Source organism: Tachysurus fulvidraco, chromosome 10 (assembly GCF_022655615.1).
Source record: "Tachysurus fulvidraco isolate hzauxx_2018 chromosome 10, HZAU_PFXX_2.0, whole genome shotgun sequence".
NCBI lineage: Eukaryota > Metazoa > Chordata > Actinopteri > Siluriformes > Bagridae > Tachysurus > Tachysurus fulvidraco.
Genome location: NC_062527.1, coordinates 12,656,977 through 12,680,151, shown reverse-complemented (window position 1 = coordinate 12,680,151; position 23,175 = coordinate 12,656,977). Strand labels below are relative to the sequence as shown.

Sequence of the window (23,175 nt, the reverse complement as noted above, 5' to 3'; positions counted from 1 at the left end):
CTATTCAGCAGACAGCTGAAGACGCAATTTTGAAAGACTACAACACACGCGTGTAAAAGTATGGAATAAAAGCAAAGTAAAAAAAATCGCTCTTGGATCAAACTGATAAATAATTTTCTTTCCCATCGACGACATGTCCTGCATTTTAATGTCATTTTTATTGTTTATTTATGAAAGTAAAAATTATACTTATAGTTTTAGGGTGACTGAGATTACAGACAGGGGGCGGAAGCCACCCTAAAAAATGCCTAGAACCGCCCCTGGTTGACACAATTCGCAACGCATTCGCCAGGAATCCTTTTTGTAAATAATAGTCAGTAAAAGCCAGTAAATAATACAGTACACCAGTCACATGGGGAAAAGCCGCACGATGATAGGCTGGAAACAGCGCTCAGTGAGAAGAAATAATACTAAGAGTAACGAGTCCGTTTTGAAAATGTAAGAAGTAAAAAGTACAGATATTTGTGTAAAAATGTAATGAGTAAAAGTAAAAAGTACTGATACCAGAAAAAATTACTTAAGTGCAGTAAGTATTTTTACTCCGTTACTTCCCACCTTTGCTTAAGACCCCAAATTATTATTATGTAATGTACAACATGTATGCAGAAAAGTGTCTAAACACTCTCACATTTACTCTCAAATTCATTCGTCTGAAACTTACCTGTGCAAGTGGAAATATTAACCAGGGATCCTTCTGTTTTATTATCAGCAGCAACAGCTGATACTGCAAATGTGTAATTTGTTCCAGGTTCTAGATTAGTGATGTTAAATGCAGTTGCAGAAGTTATATTGTTTATCCACTGCACTTTAAAAAAAGACCACTGTCCTGAAGGTGCATCCCATTTAAGAGCCATGGATTCTGTTGTCACTTCAGAGAATATCAGATTTCTTATAGTGTCTGGCTCTGTGGGAAGAGTTGTGTGTTAAAGACGAATAAAAAGATATAAATAGAAGAATAAACTCTGGATGTTAAATGTCAAAAAATAAAGTCTGGGATTTTTATTCTGGGAGTTTATAGGAAGTCTTACTGGTATAGTCATTCTGATTTATTAAGTAATTACTCCTGTGTTATATTTACAATTTGTGTGATTTCAGAAAATGAGCAACATGACCCTGCTTACTGTCTGCCTGCTCCACCCAGCCCTCATCCACCCATCAAAACACAGTACACATGTTCAAATCCAAAAAGCTGCTAAAAAGTAAGAGTAATTTAAAATAGTGAATTATTATGAATCATGATTGGCTAATTATAAGGTTAAATGTTGAATACTCTTACAGATAATTTTTAATTTTCATATGTCATGTTTATTTCTACTAACAGTTTATGTGAATTCATATGAAAAATTAATATGCAGGCTTTATCCCTGACTCCACAAGGCTAAAGCTTGATATCCAGCAAATTGTTTACTTTGATTTCTATTAGTACCCGTGCTTCAGGAGAATCTGTGGGTACTCACATCCACTTTATTAGAAATACCCATACACCTACTCATTCATGCAATTTCTTTATCAGGCCATTATGTGGCAGGACAATACAATTAAAAATGCAAAATCGTGCAGAAACCGGGCTAAAGCTTCAGATAAGTTCCCACCAAACATAATTATGGGGAGTGTAATTTCTCTGTCTTTGATTGATTGTAGTATGTATGCTGGTACCAGGTGGGCTGATGACACTAAACAGGTTCCCTTTCTAGGAAACTTGACACTGCAACATAGCTGGTGCTATGGGAACGCTTCTTTGCAGATTTTGTGTCTGAAGCTCTATGTAGAATCCTGTCGATGTATCGGCTCCTGTAGGTCGTATGACGAAGTGGAGTGCCCCAGTAAGACTATAAAATGGAATCTACTTTACTTTACTCAAGCTTCTTTGTTTTCAGAATGCACTCTGCGTATGTTTGTATGTATTGTTTGTCCCATCTGTCTAGACTAGGGTAAAAGAAGATATATATGAAAGATTAGTGCATGCATTCGTGCTATGGCTACATCACGGAGGACAACTTGCACTTTGTCTGCATTAGATGAGGGAGTAGCTGGCTGCACGCACTGTGAAACTTTTCCTCTCCATAAGCTCTGCTCAGGTCTTGCATCTCCTGAGGCAGCACACCGACTTGTGTCTCACAGGCTGAGTTACTGTAGTGGAGGCAGAACAAGGGACGGGAGATCCCCTTTGCAGATTTGCAGACGTAAGGAGTAAGGAGCTCTTACTTTATTGATACTGCTTTTAATCGTAATGCAAAGACCGGTCATCGGGACATAAGCTGTCATGTACAATAAAAGAGCCTGCGCAGCGACAGGAAATATAGCACACACTATTTTATTTCTTGATAACAGACTGCTGCTAACTAACACACCGTTGCCATGAAAAACAGAGTGTTGCCATGGACACAGGATTCTAACCGTAGAGACGGAGCGCACTATTTTCTTTAGCGGAAGTAATACAATTGTTCAGCAGTTTCGTGTTGCAGCCACAGGCGTAGGAGACCTGTACCTTGAGCAACAGCGTGAAGCCGCAAACTCGTTCTAAATATTTTAAAGGCATAACAGCTGATGAAAAAGCAGAGACAATTGTAGACGAAAATGAAGAGAGATTTTATTCTAGTTTTTATTTTATACAAAACATTTTCGCCTCGTCTTTTTTTCGTCAACAATAATGCATGTTAACTCAGTCTTAGTCAGTGTTTTTGGACGCCCTTAAGCAAGGCAACGAACCCCCCAACTGCTCCCCAGGCCCCGCAGCATAAAGGGCTGCCCATTGCTCCGGGTGTGTGTGTGTGTGCGCACTTTGGATGGGTCAAATGCAGAGAACGAATTCTGAGTATGGGTCACCGTACTTAGCCGTATGTCACGTCACTTTCACATTTATGGCATTTAGCAGACACCCTTATCCAGAGTGACTTACAACTGAGCAACTGGCAGCTTGGTGTACCTGGGTTCGATCCCATGACCTTCCGATCAGTAGCCCAACACCTTAACCACTGAGCTACGTCTCGTCTTGTCTGACGAAATGAACACTACTTCCAGGGCTAATGGTTCTCTGCTCCTGTCTCGTTCGTGCCCTTTCATGACCTGCGGAACAGATATTTCCCGGCACGTGGCGGCAATGGTATTAGCTTTGAAAGGGAACTACACCAGGTTCCGTATGTAGCCCAGTTCCCTAAGGAGGGAACGAGACACTGCATCTCTTCCTTCAGACAAGTAGTCACTGGAATAATGTGACGTAGATTACCAGTTATGGTCTTGCTTGGATCATGAATCATATTCCATTTTGTCACATGACCTTCTGGAGCCGATAAATAAGCATGATTTCACACAAAGCTGATTTCAATAACCACTTAATCCTGGATATGGTCACAGTGTATCTAAAGCCTTTCAGTGAAAAAACTGGATGAAGATGGGAATAAAATTCAACTCTAAGGCACCATGTCCTCACACACATTCACCGACAGAAGCAATTTAGATTTGCCAGTCAGTCGACTGGCATGAATTTGAGAGGTGAGTATAAACAAATAAACCTAGAAAATAAGCCCCATAAATACATTAGGAAACATGTTGAGAAACTGCACAAAGACAGGAACCTGAATACAGCATGGAACTGGGATACCATGCAATGCAACCTGCAGCACCACCATGCTGCCTTCAAACCAAATTATTTATGATATTCAGGCAATATTTTAAACTCATATCTTACTTGTGTAGACAGAAACACAGCTGTAATTTCCTTCTGTTTTATTATCAGCAGCCACTGCAAACACTTTGAATGTGTACTGTACTCCAGGAGTCAGATTATTTATGTTAATGCTGGTGATTTCAGTAGTCTCATTGACTGTAGTACTGAAATTATCATATTTGATTACATAATGGGAAATTTCCCCCATTGCTTCAGTCCACTGCAGTAATATAGAGGTGGTTATACTATTAAATGCTATGAGGTTGCTAACAGTGTCAGGCTCTGTGAAGGCAAAAAAGTCCATTAAAACATATATAGTTAAAGTTTAGAAATGTATTTCCTCATTATAGGAGAACATAATTCTCTAAAACATACTTGTATAGACTGAAAGACCAATTGCTTCTCCTTCTGTTATATTATCTGCAGCAACAGCAGATATCAGAAAGGTGTAACTGACTCCAGGACTGAGATCAATAATGTTAAAGAAAGTGTTTCTGGTTGTTGTATTCATTGTTATGTTGTCATTACTCCACTGTACTTTAAAGAAAAATCTTTCTCCTATTGGTTGAGTCCAGATCAGTAACAATGCGCTTGTTGTAATGTCAGTCACTGTGAGGTTTTTTGGAACATCAGGTTCTGTGAGTACAGGATAAAAACCATCATATTAGGAAGTGACAACAATCAAAACAAACCAAACAACTAATACCTGCCTATTTTCTAGGTTGAACATTAACTGTTCAGAGGTATTTAAGGTTGCTCAGTTTAACCTTATACTGTTAAGGCTCCACTGCATGTATCCCATGTAACATTTTCATATACAGCTCTGTTGAAATTCACTTACAATCAAATGCAAACAACTGCTGATGTCAAACAGTAATCCTGAATACTAAGCAACACTCTCATTATAAATGTACACAGCAAAGAGAGAGTTTCTCTCATGCTCTCTTCACAGTATGGTACTTCACATTAATGATGCTGTACAAGCATGTGGAAACAAATTACAAATGCTACCAATGAAGTCTGTTGAAGTTAGATTTGTTAACATGTGTGTTTGCTGCATATACAGGAAGCTAAACAAAACATGGTACACAACAGTACAGGACTTACTTGTGAATGCTGAGATTTGTGTTGATGCCCCTGTAGTTTGGTTATCTGCAGCAACTGCAGTAACAGTGAATGTGTAGCTCACTCCAGCAGTCAGACCAGTGACAGTGTAAGATGTGTTAGAAGTGTTAATGCTGTTATTCACAATGCCATCAGTCCAGTTTACTGTAAAGAAGGACCTGTTCCCTTGTGGCTCATTCCAGGTTAGAGACACAGATGATGTGGTTTTGCCAGAAACACTGAGACTTACAACAACATTTGGATCTGTGAAACACACACACACGCACACAGACACACGGACATACACACACGCATGCACGCACGCACACACACTGTGTTAATTACTAGCATTTATACAGTATATTTGAATGTTTTAAGCATTATTCCAAATAATTAATCTAAACCCAGGTTTAAAACAATACTCAGGCCAACATATACAGAGACACAGAGAGATATAAATAGTGAAATGCATTGCGCATTTTAAATAGTACTGTATTTTGAGCAGGTTCGGGTCTTCAGTCAGTCCAAACTGATCTAAAATTCAAAAACTCAGTCTAATCAGTTTAAGGTGTTCGCTGTCTTTATATATTGGCAGTACAGGGCTTACTTGTGAATGCTGAGATTTGAGTTGATGCTCCTGTAGTTTGGTTATCTGCAGCAACTGCAGTAGCAGTGAATGTGTAGCTCACTCCAGCAGTCAGACCAGTGACATTGTAAGATGTGTTAGAAATGTTAAAGCTGTTAGTCACAGTGCCATTAGTCCAGTTTACTGTAAAGAAGGACCTGCTCCCTTGTGGCTCATTCCAGTTTATAGACACAGATGATGTGGTTTTGCCAGAGACATTGAGCCCAGTGACAATATTCGGATCTGTTAAACACACACACACACACACACACACACACACACACACACACACACACACACACACACACACACACACACACACACACACACACACACACACACACACACACACAGAGAGAGAGAGAGAGAGAGAGAGAGAGAGAGAGAGAAGTGAGTTTGGCTCTGTGAAGCATACATATAAAAATTACTACTATCAAAATAAAGGACAAAATAATAATCTGTTATTATGTATATCATTTTATTTCTATGTATATTATTTTTAATCAATATAAAAGAAAATTGTTGAATAATAATTTCTGTTAATAAAACTAATCATGTGAAATACAGGCCTTACATGTGAATGCTGAGATTTGAGTTGATGCTCCTGTAGTTTGGTTATCTGCAGCAACTGCAGTAAGAGTGAATGTGTAGCTCACTCCAGCAGTCAGACCAGTGACATTGTAAGACGTGTTAGAAGTGTTACTGCTGTTATTCCCAGTGCCACCAGTCCAGTTTACTGTAAAGAAGGACCTGTTCCCTTGTGGCTCATTCCAGGTTAGAGACACAGATGATGTGGTTTTGCCAGAGACATTGAGACCAGTGACAACATTTGGGTCTATTAATCACACGCACACACACACACACCACACACACACACACACACATATATATATATATATATATATATATATTGTATTTAATGACAGCTTTCAAGAGAATGGGCAAAATGATTACATAAAGTAGGTATTAAACAATAGTTCATACTGATGACACTATGTATCTTACCTCTGACAAAATTATCATCCTAAAACAAATTTTTTACATTACAGTAAACACTAAATAATAAATAATAAATGTACAACAAATGCTGACGGATCTTTTCTCACAATATTTCTTAAATTTAAAAGGTTTTAAACATTTACACCAGAACTGTTATAGTGCTCAGTGAGGATGATGACGAAGGAGGAAAAACATCTTACAGAAAAAACTTAAATTTCATATAGTTTAGTTTATTTTTATTGTTCAAAATCAAATATAACAAACCACCTTCATAACTGCTATCTTTGATATTCTGTGATTATTCACCTCTATTATTAAAATTGTTATATAATGCTAATTAAAGGACAGGACTTACATGTGAATGCTGAGATTTGTGATGATGCTCCTGTAGTTTGGTTATCTGCAGCAACTGCAGTAACAGTGAATGTGTATCTCACTCCAGCAGTCAGACCAGTGACATTGTAAGACGTGTTAGAAGTGTTACTGCTGTTAGTCACACTGCCATCAGTCCAGTTTACTGTAAAGAAGGACCTGTTCCCTTGTGGCTCATTCCAGGTTAGAGACACAGATGACATGGTTGTGCCAGAAACACTGAGACTTACAACAACATTTGGATCTGTGAAACACACACACACACACACGGACATACACACACGCATGCACGCACGCACACACACTAATGTGTTAATTACTAGCATTTATACAGTATATTTGAATGTTTTAAGCATTATTCCAAATAATTAATCTAAACCCAGGTTTAAAACAATACTCAGGCCAACATATACAGAGACACAGAGAGATATAAATAGTGAAATGCATTGCGCATTTTAAATAGTACTGTATTTTGAGCAGGTTCAGGTCTTCAGTCAGTCCAAACTGATCTAAAATTCAAAAACTCAGTCTAATCAGTTTAAGGTGTTCGCTGTCTTTATATATTGGCAGTACAGGACTTACATGTGAATGTTGAGATTTGAGTTGATGCTCCTGTAGTTTGGTTATCTGCAGCAACTGCAGTAACAGTGAATGTGTAGCTCACACCAGCAGTCAGACCAGTGACATTGTAAGACGTGTTAGAAGTGTTACTGCTGTTATTCACAGTGCCATCAGTCCAGTTTACTATATAGAAGGACCTGTTCCCTTGTGGCTCATTCCAGGTTAGAGACACAGATGATGTGGTTTTGCCAGAGACATTGAGACCAGTGACAATATTCGGATCTTTTAATCACACACACAGAAAGAGAGAGAGAGAGAAAGAGAAAGAGAGAGGGAGATTGAGAGAGAGAGAGAGAGAGAGAGAGAGAGAGAGAGAGAGAGAGAGAGAGAGAGAGAGAGCAGTGAGTTTTGCTCTGTGAAGCATACATATAATAATTACTACTATCAAAATAAAGGACAAAATCTGTTATTATGTCTATCATTTTATTTCTATGTCTATTATTTTATCAATATTAAAGAAAATTGTTGAATTATAATTTCTGTTATTAAAACTAATCATGTGAAATACAGGCCTTACATGTGAATGCTGAGATTTGTGTTGATGCTCCTCTAGTTTGGTTATCTGCAGCAACTGCAGTAACAGTGAATGTATAGCTCACTCCAGCAGTCAGGCCAGTGACAGTGTAAGATGTGTTAGAAGTGTTACTGCTGTTATTCACACTGCCATTAGTCCAGTTTACTGTAAAGAAGGACCTGTTCCCTTGTGGCTCATTCCAGGTTAGAGACACAGATGATGTGGTTTTGCCAGAGACATTGAGACTGGTGACAACATTCGGATCTATTAAATCACACACACACACACACACACACACACACACACACACACACACACACACACACACACACACACACACACACACACACACACACACAAAGTTTAGAAGTTCTGATGTAGTTCTGAAGTAAAACATTTTAAAACATTGTATTAAGAAATCTATTTAAATATGTGTTAAAATTTTGAATTATTAAAAGTCTGGTTGTAAATGACTGAAACATTATTCAGGCCTACAAATACAGAGACACAGACAGATATGATTACACAGAGAGAAACATATTATTCATTTTAGTGTGTTATGTATTTTAAGCATGTTTAGATGTTCAGTCAGTCAAAATGAATTTAAAGTTCAGTCCAATCGGTCCAATGTATTTGGATTTCTTATATATTGGCAGTACAGGACTTACTTGTGAATGCTGAGATTTGAGTTGATGCTCCTGTAGTTTGGTTATCTGCAGCAACTGCAGTAACAGTGAATGTGTAGCTCACTCCAGCAGTCAGACCAGTGACATTGTAAGATGTGTTAGAAGTGTTACTGCTGTTATTCCCAGTGCCACCAGTCCAGTTTACTGTAAAGAAGGACCTGCTCCCTTGTGTCTCATTCCAGGTTATTGACACAGATGATGTGGTTTTGCTAGAGACATTGAGACTGCTGACAACATTTGGATCTACTGTATTAGTCACACACACAGACAGAGAGAGAGGGAGTGAGTGAGAGAGAGAGGGAGAGAGAGAGAGAGAGAGAGAGAGAGAGAGAGAGAGAGAGAGCATGAGAGAGAGAGAGAGAGCAGTGAGTTTGCCTCTGTGAAGCATACATATAAAAATTACTATCAAAACTATCAAAATAAAGGACAAAATAATTATCTGTTATTATGTCTAGCAGTTTATTTCTATGTCTATTATTTTTAATAAATATAAAAGAAAATTGTTGAATTATAATTTCTGTTATTAAAACTAATCATGTGAAATACAGGACTGAGATCAGTAATGTTAAAGAAAGTGTTTCTGGTTGTTGTATTCATTGTTATGTTGTCATTACTCCACTGTACTTTAAAGAAAAATCTTTCTCCTATTGGTTGAGTCCAGTTCAGAAACAATGAGCTTGTTGTAATGTTAGTCACTGTGAGGTTTTGTTGGAACATCAGGTTCTGTGAGTACAGGTTAGAAGCCTTCATGTTAGTAAGTGACAAAAATGAAAATGAAAAAGACATCTAATAACAAATTTCATGACTTCAATCGACTTCAATAACCACTGAATTATGGACAGGGTTAAACTGGATCTGATGCCAATGCAGGAAAAAAAAATGAGTAGAAAATAGAAATAAACTCTCTGTGGGATGCTACTCATCTCTAGGAAACCATGTACACAACCATTCATCGACAGAGGCTATTTACATTAGCTACTCAATCCCCTGCATGAATATAGGAGATAACTATGAACAGATGAACCTAGAAAATAGCCCCATAATTACACTAGGAAACATTTTGAGAAACTCCACAAAGACAGGAACCTGAATACATCATGGAACTGTGGATACCATGCAATGCAACCCGCAGCACCACCATGCTGCCTTCAAACCAAATTATTTATGATATTCAGGCAATATTTCTAACTCATATCTTACTTGTGTAGGCAGAAATGCAGCTGTAATTTCCTTCTGTTGTTTTATCAGCAGCAACTGCAAACACTTTGAATATGTACTGTAATCCAGGAGTGAGATTGTTTATGTCAATGCTGGTGATCTCAGTAGTCTCATTGACTGTCGTATTGAAATTCTCATATTTGATTACATAATGAGAAATTTCCCCCATTGCTTCAGTCCACTGCAGTGATATAGAGGTGGTTTTAACATTATCTGCTGTGAGTTTGCTAACAGTGCCAGGCTCTGTGAAGGCAAAAAGTCCATTAAAACATATAGTTTTAGATTAAAAATGTATTTCCTCATTAGAGGAGAACATAATTCTCTATAACATACTTGTATAGACTGAAAGACCAATTGCTTCTCCTTCTGTTATATTATCTGCAGCAACAGCAGATATTAGGAAGGTGTATCTGACTCCAGGACTGAGATCAGTAATGTTAAAGAAAGTGTTTCTGGTTGTTGTATTCATTGTTATGTTGTCATTACTCCACTGTACTTTAAAGAAAAATCTTTCTCCTATTGGTTGAGTCCAGTTCAGAAACAACGAGTTTGTTGTAATATCAGTCACTGTGAGGTTTTTTGGAACATCAGGTTCTGTGAGTACAGGTTAGAAGCCTTCATGTTAGGAAGTGACAAAAATCATTACAGCTAATAACAAATTTCATGCCTTCAATCAACCTCATTAACTACTTAATCCTGGCCATGGTCACAGTGGATCTGAAGGCTATGCAAGGAAAAAAAAACGGATGAAGATGGGAATAAACTCTCTGTGCGATGCTACTCATCTCTAAAGCACGATGTACACAGACACATTAAAAGACAGAGGCAGTTTAGATTTGCCAGTCGATCGACTGGCATGAATTTGGGAGGTGAGTATGAACAAATAAACCTAGAAAATAGTCCCATAAATACATTAGGAAACATGTTGAGAAACTCCACAAAGACAGGAACCTGAATACAGCATGGAACTGTGGATACCATGCAATGCAACCTGCAGCACCTCCATGCTGCCTTCAAACCAAATTATTTATGATATTTAGGCAATATTTCTAACTCATGTCTTACTTGTGTAGACAAAAACGCAGCTGTAATTTCCTTCTGTTGTTTTATCAGCAGCAACTGCAAACACTTTGAATGTGTACTGTACTCCAGGAGTCAGATTATTTATGTTAATGCTGGTGAATTCAGAAGTCTCACTGACTGTCGTACTGAATTTCTCATATTTGATTACATAATGGGAAATTTCCCCCATTGCTTGAGTCCACTGCAGTGATATAGAGGTGGTTGTAACATTAACTGCTGTGAATTTGCTAACAGTGTCAGGCTCTGTGAAGGTGGCAAAAAGTCCTTTTAAAAACATAGTTTAAAAAAGCATTTCTACGGTAAATGAGAACATAATTCTCTGAAACACACTTGTATAGCAGTTGTAACATTAACTGCTGTGAATATGCTAACAGCACCAGGCTTTACATTTCAGAATTTCATATCCTACTTGCTAATTGCATCAGATGAAAAAATAACTGATTCTCTTTCTTTTATTACCTGCAGAAATTTCCCGTATTATAAGACATCATTAACTCCTTGATTGAGATTAGAGTAAAAAGAATTTTAAATAAAGTATTTAAGGTTGCTCAGTTTAACCTTATACTTTTAAGGCTCCACTGCATCTGACATGCTGTGTTATGGATGACAGTTTTAACATCTTGATCCATAAAACCTTGCTTATTTCTACCTAGATAAAGCAGTATTGCTTCAAGAGACAGCTCAGTACTTAACAGATGTGCTACCAAGGAAGTCTACTGAAGTAAGATTTGTTAACCTGTATGTTTGCTGCATTTCAGTATATACATAGAGCTAAACAAAACATGTTACACAACAGTACAGGACTTACTTGTGAATGCTGAGATTTGAGTTGATGCTCCTGTAGTTTGGTTATCTGCAGCAACTGCAGTAACATTGAATGTGTAGCTCACTCCAGCAGTCAGACCAGTGACATTGTAAGATATGTTAGAAGTGTTACTGCTGTTATTCACAGTGCCATTAGTCCAGTTTACTGTAAAGAAGGACCTGTTCCCTTGTGGCTCATTCCAGGTTAGAGACACAGATGATGTGGTTTTGCCAGAGACATTGAGACTGGTGACAAGATTAGGATCTATTAATCACGCACAGAGAAAGAGAAAGAGAAAGAGAAAGAGGGAGGGAGGGAGGGAGGGAGGGAGGGAGGGAGGGAGAGAGAACAGTATTAAAGTTAGTGATTGAACTGGACTGGACATTAAGCTTAACAGTCTGACGTACAGCTTGAACAAGGTGCAATTTCCCCTCAGGAAGCAGGCTAGACACACATGAAACACTTCTACTAGTGTTCACCTGCCATGTGTGCTTTAAATGATACTCATGTTGAGTTTTTAAAAAAGATTTTACTGGGTGAAGCAATAGTACAATCAAATTTACATACTACACCATACATTTACATAGTTACACCTACTCCAACATCCAGCATGTGCACCATGCCATTCTCCTTCCACTAAGAGATGTCAGACAGACATGTCTACTGTATATACATGAAACACATTTTGTTGCTCCATAGGAACACTTGAGGGGGAGACTTCTCCATCTTTTGTGAGAAGGCTCTATCTAGGCTTAGGAACAGAAAAAATGCCTCTGTAAAACTCCCACTTTCCAGCTAGACTGGAGACAAGCAACTAAGGCTGAGGAATAGCTGGAAGCTAGATATCTCGCTAGCCAATTTGACTTTGTCTTTGTTTGTTTGAAACTGGATAAATATGCGGTTTGAAGACAGCAAAACTGTGCATGCACTCAAGAAACATCGTTGCACAACCAATATCGGTTATTACCTGAGGATTGAGTTTAAATTGTGGACTGTTTCACTAAGGCCCCCAAAGCAGCCATGTAAACATAAAGCATATTTTGTTACAGTTTGATGGCTTGATGATGTTGCATTAGACATTAAATATAGGATAGTGTTCCATACCTGACTCATGTGTTTCCAATGGCAGGTGTATTGAAATACTATTAAGTGAGATACCAAAATAAATTATATATTTTTTTAATAAAAGCTGTCTTTTTCACTGTGCAAACCGATATATCAAATAAAACATAAGCTTTCTTCTTATTATTTTTAATTCTGTGTTAAAGTAAAATGAAATTACAACTATATTTCAGGAAGCTGATTTGTGTTTTTCTTCTATTTTCTCCCATTTTCTGAATAGATGCCAATATATTATTAGTTTGAACAGAATTTTAAGCAGATTCAGATGTTCAGTAAGTCAAATATAACCTACAATTCAATCTAATCCATCTAATGAATAATGCCGTCCATCGGCAATAAAGCACTTACTTGTGAATTTTAAGATTTGATTCACGTTTTCAAATATTAAACTAAACGTAATACAATGTTATATTGTCTGCACTATAAGACTTACATGTGAATTCTGAGATTTGAGTTGATGCTCCTGTAGTTTGGTTATCTGCAGCAACTGCAGTAACAGTGAATGTATAGCTCAGTCCAGCAATCAGACCAGTGACATTATAAGACGTGTTAGAAGTGTTAAAGCTGTTATTCACACTGCCATTAGTCCAGTTTACTATATAGAAGGACCTGTTCCCTTGTGGCTCATTCCAGGTTAGAAACACAGATGATGTGGTTTTGCCAGAGACATTGAGACTGGTGACAACATTTGGATCTATTAAATGACACACACACACACACACACACACACACACACACACACACACACACACACACACACACACACACACACACACACACACACAAATAAGACCAATTGCTTCTCCTTCTGTTATGTTATCTGCAGCAACAGCAGATATTAGGAAGGTGTATCTGACTCCAGGACTGAGATCAGTAATGTTAAAGAAAGTGTTTCTGGTTGTTGAATTCATTGTTATGTTGTCATTACTCCACTGTACTTTAAAGAAAAATCTTTCTCCTACTGGTTGAGTCCAGTTCAGAAACAATGAGCTTGTTGTAATGTTAGTCACTGTGAGGTTTTTTGGAACATCAGGTTCTGTGAGTACAGGTTAGAAGCCTTCATGTTAGGAAGTGACAAAAATGAAAATGAAACAGTGCTCTAATAACAAATTTCATGACTTCAATCGACTTCAATAACCACTGAATTATGGACAGGGTCAAACTGGATCTGATGCCAATGCAAGAAAAAAACGAGTAGAAAATGGTACCATGTACACAACCATTCACCAACAGAGGCAATTTACATTAGCTACTCAATCCCCTGGCAAGAAATTGGGAGGTGAGTATAAACAAATAAACCTAGAAAATAGCCCCATAAATACATTCTGAAACATGTTGAGAAACTCCACAAAGACAGCATGCAATGCAACCTGCAGCACCTCCATGTGCCTTCAAACCAAATTATTTATGATATTCAGGCAATATTTCTAACTCATATCTTACTTGTGTAGGCAGAAATGCAGCTGTAATTTCCTTCTGTTGTTTTATCAGCAGCAACTGCAAACACTTTGAATGTGTACTGTACTCCAGGAGTGAGATTGTTTATGTTAATGCTGGTGATCTCAGTAGTCTCATTAACTGTCACATTGAAATTCTCATATTTGATTACATAATGAGAAATTTCCCCCATTGCTTGAGTCCACTGCAGTGATATAGAGGTGGTTGTAACATTAACTTCTGTGAGGTTGCTAACAGTGCCAGGCTCTGTGAAGGTGGCAAAAAGTCCATTAAAACATATAGCTTTAGATTAAAAATGTATTTCCTCATTAGAGGAGACCATAATTCTCTATAACATACTTGTATAGACTGAAAGACCAACTGCTTCTCCTTCTGTTATGTTATCTGCAGCAACAGCAGATATCAGGAAGGTGTAACTGACTCCAGGACTGAGATCAGTAATGTTAAAGAAAGTGTTTCTGGTTGTTGAATTCATTGTAATGTTGTCATTACTCCACTGTACTTTAAAGAAAAATCTTTCTCCTATTGGTTGAGTCCAGATCAGAAACAATGAGCTTGTTGTAATGTTAGTCACTGTGAGGTTTGTTGGAACATCAGGTTCTGTGAGTACAGGTTAGAAGCCTTCATGTTAGGAAGTGACAAAAATGAAAATGAAACAGACATCTAATAACAAATTTCATGACTTCAATCGACTTCAATAACCACTGAAATATGGACAGGGGTAAACTGGATCTGACGCCAATGCAAGAAAAAAACGAGTAGAAAAGGGCAACATGTACACAACCATTCACCAACAGAGGCAATTTACATTAGCTACTCAATCCCCTGGCATGAATTTGGGAGGTGAGTATAAACAAATAAACCTAGAAAATAGCCGCATAAATACACTAGGAAACATGTTGAGAAACTCCACAAAGACAGGAACCTGAATACATCATAGAACTGTGGATACCTGTTATGAATGAAACACCTGTCTCGCCTCCCGACCACCACCAGAGGGAACCTTCGCCCGAGTTCTAGCGACTTCGGAACTACATCTCCCACAATACACCGCTCCTGCCATAATTACTCCACCAGCTGATTTCAATCACCTGCTTCCTATATAAGCTGAACTTGAACCCCATTTCTGTGCGAAGTCTCGATTTGCCGCTGCTATCGGTCTGAGCGGTTTCCTGTCTGTGTTTTCCTGTCTGTGTTTTCCTGTCTGTGTTTTCCTGTCTGTGTTTTCCTGTCTGTGTTTTCCTGTCTGTGTTTTCCTGTCTGTGTTTTCCTGTCTGTGTTTTCCTGTCTGTGTTTTCCTGTCTGTGTTTTCCTGTCTGTGTTTTCCTGGTTTTTTGACTCTGTTTTGATTTCATTCCATTCGATGATTGTTTGCCGCCTGCCCTGACCTCCTGCCTGTATTACTGTTTCTGGTTTTTGCCTTTCCTTCGATATCGTGTCTGCTAATTCTGATCTACGCCTGTTGTACCTTGAGTTTGAATTAAAGAGTGTGCAAATGGATCCTCCGTCCCATGATCTGTCATTAAAATACCATGCAATGCAACCTTCAGCACCACCACCATGCTGCCTTCAAACCAAATAATTTATGATATTCAGGCAATATTTCAAACTCATGTCTTACTTGTGTAGACAGAAATGCAGCTGTAATTTCCTTCTGTTGTTTTATCAGCAGCAATTGCAAACACTTTGAATGTGTACTGTACTCCAGGAGTCAGATTATTTATGTTAATGTTGGTGATTTCAGTAGTCTCACTGACTGTCGTATTGAAATTCTCATATTTAATTACATAATGGGAAATTTTTCCCATTGCTTGAGTCCACTGCAGTGATATAGAGGTGGTTGTAACATTAACTGCTGTGAGGTTGCTAACAGTGCCAGGCTCTGTGAAGTCAAAAAGTCCATTAAAACATATAGCTTTAGATTAAAAATGTATTTCCTCATTAGAGGAGAACATAATTCTCTATAACATACTTGTATAGACTGAAAGTCCAATTGCTCCTCCTTCTGTTATATTATCTGCAGCAACAGCAGATATCAGGAAGGTGTAACTGACTCCAGGACTGAGATCAGTAATGTAAAAGAAAGTGTTTCTGGTTGTTGAATTCATTGTTATGTTGTCATTACTCCACTGTACTTTAAAGAAAAATCTTTCTCCTACTGGTTGAGTCCAGATCAGAAACAATGAGCTTGTTGTAATGTCAGTCACTGTGAGGTTTGTTGGAACATCAGGTTCTGTGAGTACAGGTTAGAAGCCTTCATGTTAATGAAAATGAAACAGACATCTAATAACAAATTTCATGACTTCAATCGACTTCAATAACCACTGAATTATGGACAGGGTCAAACTGGATCTGACGCCAATGCAAGAAAAAACGAGTAGAAAATGGTACCATGTACACAACCATTCACCAACAGAGGCAATTTACATTAGCTACTCAATCCCCTGGCATGAATTTGGGTTAAAACATAGTTTAAAAAAGTATTTATACGATAAATGAGAACATAATTCTCTAAAACACACTTGTATAGCGGTTGTAACATTAACTGCTGTGAATATGCTAACAGCACCAGGCTTTACATTTCAGAATTTCATATCCTACTTGCTACTTGCATCGGATGAAAAAATAACTGATTCTCTTTCTTTTATTACCTGCAGAATTTTCCCGTATTATAAGACATCATTAACTCCTTGATTGAGATTAGAGTAAAAAGAAAATTAAATAAAGTATTTAAGGTTGCTCAGATTAACCTTATTCTGTTAAGGCTCCACTGAATCTGACATGCTGTGTTATAGATGACATAACATTTTTAACATTTTGATCCATAAAAACTCGCTTATTTCTACCTAGATAAAGCAGTATTGCTTCAAGAGACAGCTCAGTACTTAACAGATGTGCTACCAAGGAATTCTACTGATTTGTTAACATGTATGTTTTCTGCATTTCAGTATATACATAAAGCTAAACAAAACATGTTACACAACAGTACAGGACTAACTTGTGAATGTTGAGATTTGAGTGGATGCTCCTGTAGTTTGGTTATCTGCAGCAACTGCAGTAACAGTGAATGTGTAGCTCACACCAGCAGTCAGACCAGTGACAGTGTAAGACGTGTTAGAAGTGTTACTGCTGTTATTCACAGTGCCATCAGTCCAGTTTACTGTAAAGAAGGACCTGTTCCCTTGTGTCTCATTCCAGGTTAGAGACACAGATGATGTGGTTTTGTTAAAGGCAGTGAGATTGCTGGCAACATCAGGCACTGCAAATGACAGTCACACACAGAAACACACACACCCCACACACACATACAGTAATTATTGACATCTGTATTTTTATTCATTTAAAATTTATCTCCAGAAATATGTCCTAAAATGTATTAAAACTCTACTACATAACTACTAAAACAAAACTACTTACATAAAAAAGAAACAGGAGATTCAAATTATAGAAAGAAATGTACTACTCATTTTAAGAATTTTGAGTAAGTTGTAATGAATAAAGTTGTCAGGACTTACATGTGAATGCTGAGATTTGTGTTGATGCCCCTGTAGTTTGGTTATCTGCAGTAACTGCAGTAACAGTGAATGTGTAGCTCACTCCAGCAGTCAGACCAGTGACAGTGTAAGACGTGTTAGAAGTGTTACTGCTGTTAGTCACAGTGCCATTAGTCCAGTTTACTGTAAAGAAGGACCTGCTCCCTTGTGGCTCATTCCAGGTTAGAGACACAGATGTGGTTTTAATAGAGACATTGAGACCAGTGACAACATTTGGATCTATTAATTACATGCACAGAGAGAGAGAGAGAGAGAGAGAGAGAGAGAGAGAGAGAGAGAGAGAGAGAGAGAGAGAGAGAGAGAGCAGCAAGTTTGCCTCTGTGAAGCATACATATAAATGGCATACTATCTAGCATACTATCAAAATAAAGGACAAAATAATAATCTGTTATTATGTCTATCGTTTTATTTCTATGTGTATTATTTTTACTCACTCGCTCTCTCACTTTTTTTCTACCGCTTATCCGAGTATTATTTTTAATCAATAAAAATTAAAATTGTTGAATAATAATTTCTGTTATTAAAACTAATCATGTGAAATACAGGCCTTACATGTGAATTCTGAGATTTGAGTTGATGCTCCTGTAGTTTGGTTATCTGCAGCAACTGCAGTAACAGTGAATGTATAGCTCAGTCCAGCAATCAGACCAGTGACATTATAAGACGTGTTAGAAGTGTTAAAGCTGTTATTCACAGTGCCATTAGTCCAATTTACTATAAAGAAGGACCTGTTCCCTTGTGGCTTATTCCAGGTTAGAGTTACAGATGATGTGGTTTTGCTAGAGACATTGAAACTGGTGACAACATTTGGATCTGTGAAATACACACACACACACACACACACACACACACACACACACACACACACACACACACACACACACACACACACACACACACACACACACACACACACACATATACACACACTAATGTGTTAATTACTAGCATTTATACATTTTAACATTTTAAACATTATTCCAAATAATTAATCTAAACTCAGGTGTAAAACAATACTCAGGCCAACATATATTCAGAAACACAGATGTGTTCGCTGTCTTTATATATTGGCAGTACAGGACTTACTTGTGAATGTTGAGATTTGAGTTGATGCTCCTGTAGTTTGGTTATCTGCAGCAACTGCAGTAACAGTGAATGTGTAGCTCACTCCAGCAGTCAGACCAGTGACATTGTAAGATATGTTAGAAGTGTTACTGCTGTTAGTCACAGTGCCATTAGTCCAATTTACTATAAAGAAGGACCTGTTCCCTTGTGGCTCATTCCAAGTTAGAGATACAGATGATGTGGTTTTGCCAGAGACATTGAAACTGGTGACAACATTTGGATCTGTGAAACACACACACACACACACACACACACACACACACACACACACACACACACACACACACACACACACACACACACACACACACACACACACACACACACACACACACACACACAGAGCAAAATCTGATAACACAGCTTGAGCTCCTGATCAATTTGTTGAATATATCTTTCAGGTAAAGCCAGAGCAAGATCTTCTTTTTCAGCCAATGCAATTACCCAAGTGTTGTTATTGTGGATCCTTGGACAATGCATACAGCTGTATATATGTATCGAAAATAAATAAATAAACAAGCACATCAAAAATACATTGTATAAAATCATAGGTACAAATAATGCTGTCAATAATCCAGAACAAGTGAAAATTTGTAAGGAATTTGGTGCCTGGTCATAAAAAGACCAAAGATAATTGTTATAAAATATGTCATCTATTATTAATTTAAATTGCACCATCTAGGAATAATGGGAGCCTATTAATTGGAGCCTATTAAATCTTTAATCCAATTTAAAAAAAAAAAAGATTTTTGCTATGGTCATAAACTATTGTGCTGTGCAATAGGATGTTAGGATGTTCAGATGTCCACGTAGTCAGATGTCCACATCCATTTTTGTTCAAAATACATTCACAGCCATAGAATGCTTCTTCAAATTATGGATATAATGGATATATAATATTTTTTACCACATCAATATAAATAGGCTAACTTTGCACAATTACAAACCTAATACAATAAACTTGCTATTTTATCTGTAACAAGAACAAACCATTCAGTTGTGGATTCTGAAGGCCAATTCAGACAGAAATAATTCTACAAAACATTATTTTAGCTGCACACAAGCTTTATTTAACTAGTGTTACTAGATTCTTATAGTATATTATCTGCCAATTCATCAATTCAATTATTAAGCCTACTGTAGAATAACATTATCTGCAGTACAGGACTTACATGTGAATGCTGAGATTTGAGTTGATGCCCCTGTAGTTTGGTAATCTGCAGCAAATGCTATAACAGTGAATGTGTACTTCACTCCAGCAGTCAGACCAGTGACATTGTAAAATGTGTTATAAGTGTTAAAACTGTTAGTCACAGTGCCATCAGTCCAGTTTACTATAAAGAAGGACCTGTTCCCTTGTGTCTCATTCCAGGTTAGAGACACAGATGACGTGGTTGTGCCAGAAACACTGAGACTGTTGATTTGCAGATCTATTAATCACACACACACACACACACACGCGCACACACACACACGCGCACACACACACACGCGCACACGCGCACACGCGCACGCACACGCACACGCACACGCACACGCACACGCACACGCACACGCACACACACACACACACACACACAGTTAATTATTCATTTAACAAATACTGTTTGAACAATACAATAATGCACACAGACACAGAAATATATAGAAATACAGAGAGAAAAATGAATAAAGTTGTAATGAATAAAGTTGTCAGGACTTACATGTGAATGCTGAGGTTTGAGTTGATGCTCCTGTAGTTTGGTTATCTGCAGCAACTGCAGTAACAGTGAATGTGTAGTTCACTCCAGCAGTCAGACCAGTGACATTGTAAGACGTGTTAGAAGTGTTACTGCTGTTAGTCACACTGCCATCAGTCCAGTTTACTGTAAAGAAGGACCTGTTCCCTTGTGGCTCATTCCAGGTTAGAGACACAGATGATGTGGTTTTGCCAGAGACATTGAGACCAGTGACAACATTTGGATCTGTAAAACAAACACACACACACACACACACACACACACACACACACACACACACACACACACACACACACACACACACACACACACACACACACACACACACACACACAGACACACACACACACACTAATGTGTTAATTACTAGCATTTATACATTTTAACATTTTAAACATTATTCCAAATAATTAATCTAAACTCAGGTGTAAAACAATACTCAGGCCAACATATATTCAGAAACACAGATGTGTTCGCTGTCTATATATTGGCAGTACAGGACTTACTTGTGAATGCTGAGATTTGAGTTGATTCTCCTGTAGTTTGGTTATCTGCAGCAACTGCAGTAACATTGAATGTGTAGCTCACTCCAGCAGTCAGACCAGTGACATTGTAAGATATGTTAGAAGTGTTACTGCTGTTAGTCACAGTGCCATTAGTCCAATTTACTATAAAGAAGGACCTGTTCCCTTGTGGCTCATTCCAGGTTAGAGATACAGATGATGTGGTTTTGCTAGCGACATTGAAACTGGTGACAACATTTGGATCTGTGATACACACACACACACACACACACACACACACACACACACACACACACACACACACACACACACACACACACACACACACACACACACACACACACACACAGATTAGAAGTTCTCATCAATAGTTGCTCAAACAGCATATGCCTGCAAATACCTGTGTACAGACACATAAATGAAAGAAGAGACAGTTTATTAGGAACACCTGTACACCAGCGACAAAATGCATGGAATCCTGAAGTGCTTTAATTCTAAATCCTGAAGAAATGGGTCTAAAGCTTTGCTAGTTTAAGTTTTTCAGAAACAGCTGATATCCTGGGATTTTCACACATAACAGTCTCTAGAACAGTCATGTAGAATGATCTGAAAAATAAAAAAATATCTCATAAATCCTCTGTTTGCTTCAGCTGTTGTTGACGAAAGGAGATCAGACTCTCTACCCATTATAGCCTTACATTCTTGGTTTTGGCTGACTGGACTAGAACCCAATGTGGTCTGCTACAACGATGATGTTTTGTGCATGCTGAGATGATTTTCTGCTCAGCACAAGTGTAAAACATGATTATTTGGATTACAATATTCTTCCAGACAGCTGGAACAAATCTGGTCATTTTTCTCTGTCCTCTCTAATCTACAGGGTGTTTTCACCCAAAGAACTGTTGCTCACTGATCAGTTTCTGTTGTATATAATCCCAAAAGATCAGCAAATACTCAATCCAGCCAATCTGGTACCAACATCAATGCCATGTCTTGCTGTGAACATTACCTGAGGCTCTTGATTTGTATCTGCATGGTTTTATGCATAGTGCTGCCTGCCACATGATCGGCTGGTTAGATAACTGTATTAATGTCCCGGCATACGGGTGATGCTGATAAAGTGGACGGTGTGCGTATTATTTCTTAATGGCTGTAGTCAATGTTGAAGTGAGGTAAATAATGGAATTGCTCACAGTAGTATATAGAACTCAGACGTACTCTAACTGTGTGAATAGTGTGGGATTTTCAGAAAACAGAACACAGAAAACAGAACTGAATCTCAATTACACTTGATTGTGTTGATTTCTCATGTGAGATATTGTCTTGTGTGTGCAGAAGTTTATCTCCTTAACCTTAAGTGTGGATGGCTCAGCTTTACAATTCCAAACTAAACTAAAAAATTTGGGAGTGATATTTGACGCCACTTTAACATTTTCGTAACACTGTAAAAGCATCATCTCAGAAACATTGCCAAATTACGTCCCATGTTGACTTTCTCTGTGGCTGAAAAGTTAATCAACACTTTTGTTTTTTCATGTATTGATTACTGTAATGCTTTGCTGGCTGGTGTTCCTAAAGCTACCCTAAGTGAATTACAGTTGGTACAAAATTCATCTGCTAGAATTCTGACTAGGACAAGTGCAAGGGAGCACATTACACCTATCTTGGAAAAATTGCACTGGCTTCCTGTTAGTTTTTGTGTTAATTTTAAAATTTAAACAATTTGGCTCGTCAATATTTGTGTGAGCTGTTAACCCCTACATACCTACACGTGCTCTACGCTCTTCTGAAGCTGGTCTTCTGACTGTACAAACAACACGGCTAAAAACTATGGGTGATCGGGAGAGATTAGGAATGCAGAATCCCTGGGTGTTTTTAAATCCCATCTTAAAACATACTTTTTTTTAGGGTAGCTTTTATGTGATTTCTTTGCTTGTTATTTATTGGCTTTTTATTTTT

At 37.9% G+C, this 23,175-nt stretch overlaps 1 protein-coding gene across 1 annotated transcript in view; it reads right to left on the bottom strand.

Annotated features, from left to right (window-relative positions):
• Positions 1-23,175, bottom strand: part of ptprjb.2 (protein tyrosine phosphatase receptor type Jb, tandem duplicate 2) — a 141,384-nt gene that overhangs the window by 62,446 nt on the left and 55,763 nt on the right. The window contains exons 10-32 of the mRNA XM_047819824.1: positions 21,199-21,459; positions 20,657-20,917; positions 20,126-20,383; positions 18,915-19,175; positions 17,790-18,047; positions 17,273-17,533; positions 16,247-16,507; positions 15,896-16,156; positions 14,614-14,874; positions 14,260-14,520; positions 13,250-13,510; positions 11,698-11,958; positions 10,872-11,132; positions 10,140-10,400; positions 9,789-10,049; positions 8,571-8,834; positions 7,906-8,166; positions 7,350-7,610; positions 6,751-7,011; positions 5,971-6,231; positions 5,379-5,639; positions 4,775-5,035; positions 4,043-4,303 (exon numbers count right to left, since the gene is read on the bottom strand). Coding sequence (XP_047675780.1) covers positions 4,043-4,303; positions 4,775-5,035; positions 5,379-5,639; positions 5,971-6,231; positions 6,751-7,011; positions 7,350-7,610; positions 7,906-8,166; positions 8,571-8,834; positions 9,789-10,049; positions 10,140-10,400; positions 10,872-11,132; positions 11,698-11,958; positions 13,250-13,510; positions 14,260-14,520; positions 14,614-14,874; positions 15,896-16,156; positions 16,247-16,507; positions 17,273-17,533; positions 17,790-18,047; positions 18,915-19,175; positions 20,126-20,383; positions 20,657-20,917; positions 21,199-21,459 — 6,000 coding nt within the window. The remainder of the gene's footprint in view (positions 1-4,042; positions 4,304-4,774; positions 5,036-5,378; positions 5,640-5,970; positions 6,232-6,750; positions 7,012-7,349; positions 7,611-7,905; positions 8,167-8,570; positions 8,835-9,788; positions 10,050-10,139; positions 10,401-10,871; positions 11,133-11,697; positions 11,959-13,249; positions 13,511-14,259; positions 14,521-14,613; positions 14,875-15,895; positions 16,157-16,246; positions 16,508-17,272; positions 17,534-17,789; positions 18,048-18,914; positions 19,176-20,125; positions 20,384-20,656; positions 20,918-21,198; positions 21,460-23,175) is intronic.